Source organism: Nicotiana sylvestris, chromosome 5 (assembly GCF_000393655.2).
Source record: "Nicotiana sylvestris chromosome 5, ASM39365v2, whole genome shotgun sequence".
Classification (NCBI taxonomy): domain Eukaryota; kingdom Viridiplantae; phylum Streptophyta; class Magnoliopsida; order Solanales; family Solanaceae; genus Nicotiana; species Nicotiana sylvestris.
In genome coordinates, this window is record NC_091061.1 from 43140843 (window position 1) to 43144897 (window position 4055).

At 36.3% G+C, this 4055-nt stretch overlaps 1 protein-coding gene across 1 annotated transcript; it reads right to left on the bottom strand.

Moving 5' to 3' along the window:
• On the bottom strand, window positions 1–2809 carry LOC104221748 (4-hydroxy-tetrahydrodipicolinate synthase, chloroplastic). The gene is made up of 3 exons (XM_009772873.2): window positions 2594–2809; window positions 2154–2237; window positions 1–1107 (listed from the first exon to the last, which is right to left on the bottom strand). The coding sequence occupies exons 1-3, from the start codon at window positions 2659–2661 to the stop codon at window positions 180–182; spliced, it is 1080 nt and encodes a 359-aa protein (XP_009771175.1). The 5' UTR covers window positions 2662–2809; the 3' UTR covers window positions 1–179.
• Between the last annotated feature and the right edge of the window lie 1246 nt (window positions 2810–4055).

Here is a 4055-nt window from a genome sequence, read left to right on the forward strand (position 1 = left end):
TAGTCCATAAGCTAGTAGCTATAATATACACGCCTCCCAAGAGAAAGCTGAAAAAAAAGTATTGAAGCTGTCAATGCATGGTGAAATACAACATAAAAAGAAAGATACCTTCATGTCAAGAAATTTCAAGCAAAGCAGCTAACAACAAAAACCTACTTCTCAACACTACATGGGAAAAGCTAATACCGACCCACCAAAATGAAATCATTGTCATCCAAAACTTGGACATCTCTCTCCCCTATAAAGTTCTCTCGTCCAATATCCTTAACAATTTTCACGAACTCCTCTCTCTTTGCCTTCGTAAGTGGAACATATGGAAGGCGAAAGACTGGCCTCACAACCCCAAGTTGAGCTAAAGCTGTATTTAGAGCAATGGGGTTTGGCTCATGAAACAGCCATTCCACCAAAGGCATCAACTTTGAGTTCAAAGCAAGGTTCTTCCCTCCAAACATCAGTTCTCGCATCAGACCAGGAACCAAGTTGCTGGTAACAGAAATAACTCCTGTAGCACCATAATCCCACCTTGAAACATGGCATTCGTCATCATTGCCACTCCAAACGACAATCCCATTACTTGTATACTGCTCCACCCTATCATTTCCAACACATTCTTTGACACCAGCAAGGTTAGGGCTCTTTGCCATTGTCTGAATTACACGTGGGGGGATGTCTTGACCAGTTCGTGATGGCACATTATAAATGATAGTAGGGCCCATAGGGAGCACGCTTTCAAAGTGAGAAATCAAACCCTCTAAGGAGGTCTTGCCGTAGTAGGGATTAATATGAAGAGCTGCATGCATACCTACAGCAAATCCCTGTTCAGTTGCATGTATTGCTTCCCTTGTGGAGTTGCTTCCAGTGTTCCCGATGACTTTGATTGACCCCCCAAAACAATTGACTGTGTGACCAATGAGCATGATGTGTTCATCCCAGCTCATCAATTGACCTTCACCTGTAGTGCCACCAACTATCACACCCTCAGCGCCATTTTCGATTTGCAAATTTACTAACGTGTCATAAGCCTCAAGATCGAATCTGCCATCCGGTAGATATGGGGTTTTGATTGCAGTGATCAATCGAAGTGCTTTTATGTCATCGGCGAACGTCCTGCATAAGAGAAGGTTAACTGAATTCATGTAAACATTGCGTCTTCATGTATCTCTTACAAAGTATTTGATGCTCATATTCAATTAATAGCTGATCATTTCAACAAACATTACAAGTTTACCCATTTCCCATGCATGTATCATCTATTGCTGCTAATAGGTAGTAATAAGAATAAGAAGACAGTGAGTGACCCATTTTTCTCAAACACAGCAATATGCCAATACCTAAGCATAAAACAGTACTAGATAACAGAACCATTACAAGAAATCCAGAGGTGACCTCACTACAAGGCTAGGAATAACATACCAATCACAAGAACCATTCATCAAATCTCACTCACTCACACACACACACACACACACACATTGAGAGCAACAATAAAACTATGCTCAAGCCACCACCAGTGCCTTACTGCCTTCTATCCTAATCCCTTCTTCCATAATAATACGTTTTACTACTGTCAACTATACTATTAAGTCAACCGTGTCTTGCTATCATGGTTAACATACTTTTCTTTTGTAAGGTATAAATTGTGAATATATTACATTTGTTTTCCTACCATCTCACCTAAACACTTTCTTCAAATAGAATTAACTGTCCTTTGCTTTTAAACCCCCTGCAGCCTGTTGCTTTTCATACCATTTTTGCCATTTACAACTCTGGCAATAATCATATGTTAATTGCATTTATATGTCAATAATCAGATACATTTATGTTTTCCAAAAGAAATTGTAAGCCCATTGAAGCAAAAGAAAGAAAGAATCAAGCACTAGCTTAAGTATCTAGTTGCAACGTTAAGGCTATCTAGCATACACAAAAAAGCAGCACCAAAAGTGGCATGAATCCAATATGCACAGACCGGTTGAATTAGAGTGCACTTCAACCAGTCGAGCAACACCTAATTAGATGCCATTTACCAAATCAACTCGGAATAATAAGATTACTGAAGGAAATAGAAGGAAAAGGAAAAACTTCTTTTATGCCAAGATTACATAACCCCGAATCAACTCTATAGAAGTCCGTAAGAAACTAAAATTGCACATTACCTATTTTTAACTTCATTACTGCGCATTGGGAGATGAAAACTTGGAATTACTGCTGCTCTCGGGGACCTCCATCTTGTAGTCCTCCTGCTCACAAACGGAAACAATAATCATTTAGCAGTACGTATTTTACCCCTCAACTAATCAATTTTCTGACTGTAGTAAGCTAAGAACTTGACCATCATCGGCAGAATCAAATGCACTTGACTTTCATCGGCAGAATCAAATGAACTTGACTTCACAAAAGGACGATAAAGCACAAAAATTAAATGAAAAAGATTCTATTTTTGCTCTCTAAAAGAATCATCCCATCAGTTTGCTATATTAACAGCTTGTTTGGATGGTTGTTATCAATTGTATCGTATTGTCTTCTTAAATACGATATTCTTTCTTCCGAAAAATCAATTCTAATAGGATTGACGAATTTGCCTCCAGCGACATACCTCTTTGTTCCGGCAGCTTCAATGCTATCTGCTACGAAATGACAGCGACCTATAATTGATGATGACATTTCTCCTTGCCGGAGACGTAAATGGAGAGATGAAGTGGGCCGACGGCGAGTGAGAGAGGAAGCGGAGGCGGAGGAAGACCGGGTAAGAGCGCTTAGGTTATATGCTATTCTATTCTATGGTGGAATTTATAGCAGCCCTTTTTAAAATATTTTTGCCAAAATATAAAAGCCATATAAATAGAACCGACATTTTTTACTAAACTACAACCTCCATCATTAGTTGGAGGTTTTAGTTCACAACAACAACAAATGAGTGTGGTCACACAAGTGGGATTTGGGCAACATAGAATGTATCAACCTTACTACTACCCTGCAAGGTCACATATACTCTTTCCGATAGACCATCGGGTAAAGAAGGTGAAAGAAGTCCTGATAGTAAGTAATAGCAAGACAATAATTAAAAAATTAAATCGAAGATAGCAACAGATAATATGAAAGAGGTACTGATAACAACTAGTAGCAAGATAACATATTTAGAAAACTAATTCCGAGGCAGCAGACGAGAAAGGAGGTTTTAGTTCCAACTCTAAAAATATAATAATAGCTTGTTTGTCCAAGTTTTTTTTGGGCCAAAGTATTTTTCTTTTTTTAGGTAAAGGTGCTTTTGGCCAAAAATTGAGGTATTTGGCCAAGCTTTTAGAAGAAAAAAAGTGTTTTTGAGGAGAAGCAGAAAAAAATAGTTTTTCTCCAAAAGCACTTTTCTGAAAAACACTTTTGATAAAAATACACTTAGAACCAGTTTACAAAAACTTGGTCAAACACTAATTAATGCTCAAAAATATTTTCAAATTAATTAACCAAATACAAACTGTTTCTCACCAAAAGCATTTTTTTGAAAAGTACTTCTGAAAAAAGCACTTCTCAAAATAAACTGATTTTAGAAGTTTGGCCCAACAGGTATTACTCCCAAAGTAGGACTATGGAATACTTGGTGGAAAATAGAAAGAATTGTGCTTAGTATTCTATATTATCAATTATAAAATTTTAAATACCAAGCAATTATTAATAAATTATGTGATTGAGTTATAAAATTTTAGAAAAGAATAGCGTACTACTATTAATCCTATTTAACCAACTTAATAAAGAAAAAATTATGCCAAACAGAAGTGCTCTAATGCTTTATCAAATTTTGAGTTGTGCAGTTATTTTAGTAGCTTAGATATAAAATAATAATATGTTGATTTGTACTCAAATATCATACAATAATTCAATGTTCTTCATGGCCCTCAAAAAATAAATTTTATTAATACGATATTGTTATTATAGGAAATAATTTATGAATTACAGAGAAGTTTAAATGTGCTGCACTTAGGATATAAAAAATTCCTATTTATTGTTGAAGTTTAAATCTCAATGTCATGGATCAAGAGTCAAGACTATTTTAGGGGATTTGC

Coding starts and splice junctions, on each gene's coding strand:
- LOC104221748 (XM_009772873.2), bottom strand. CDS start 2,661: ATGTCATCATCAATTATAGGTCGCTGTCATTTCGTAGCAGATAGCATT. Junction 2,238..2,593: donor GAAGCTGCCGGAACAAAGAG/GTATGTCGCTGG, acceptor GTTTGTGAGCAG/GAGGACTACAAGATGGAGGT. Junction 1,108..2,153: donor AGTAATGAAGTTAAAAATAG/GTAATGTGCAAT, acceptor TCTCTTATGCAG/GACGTTCGCCGATGACATAA.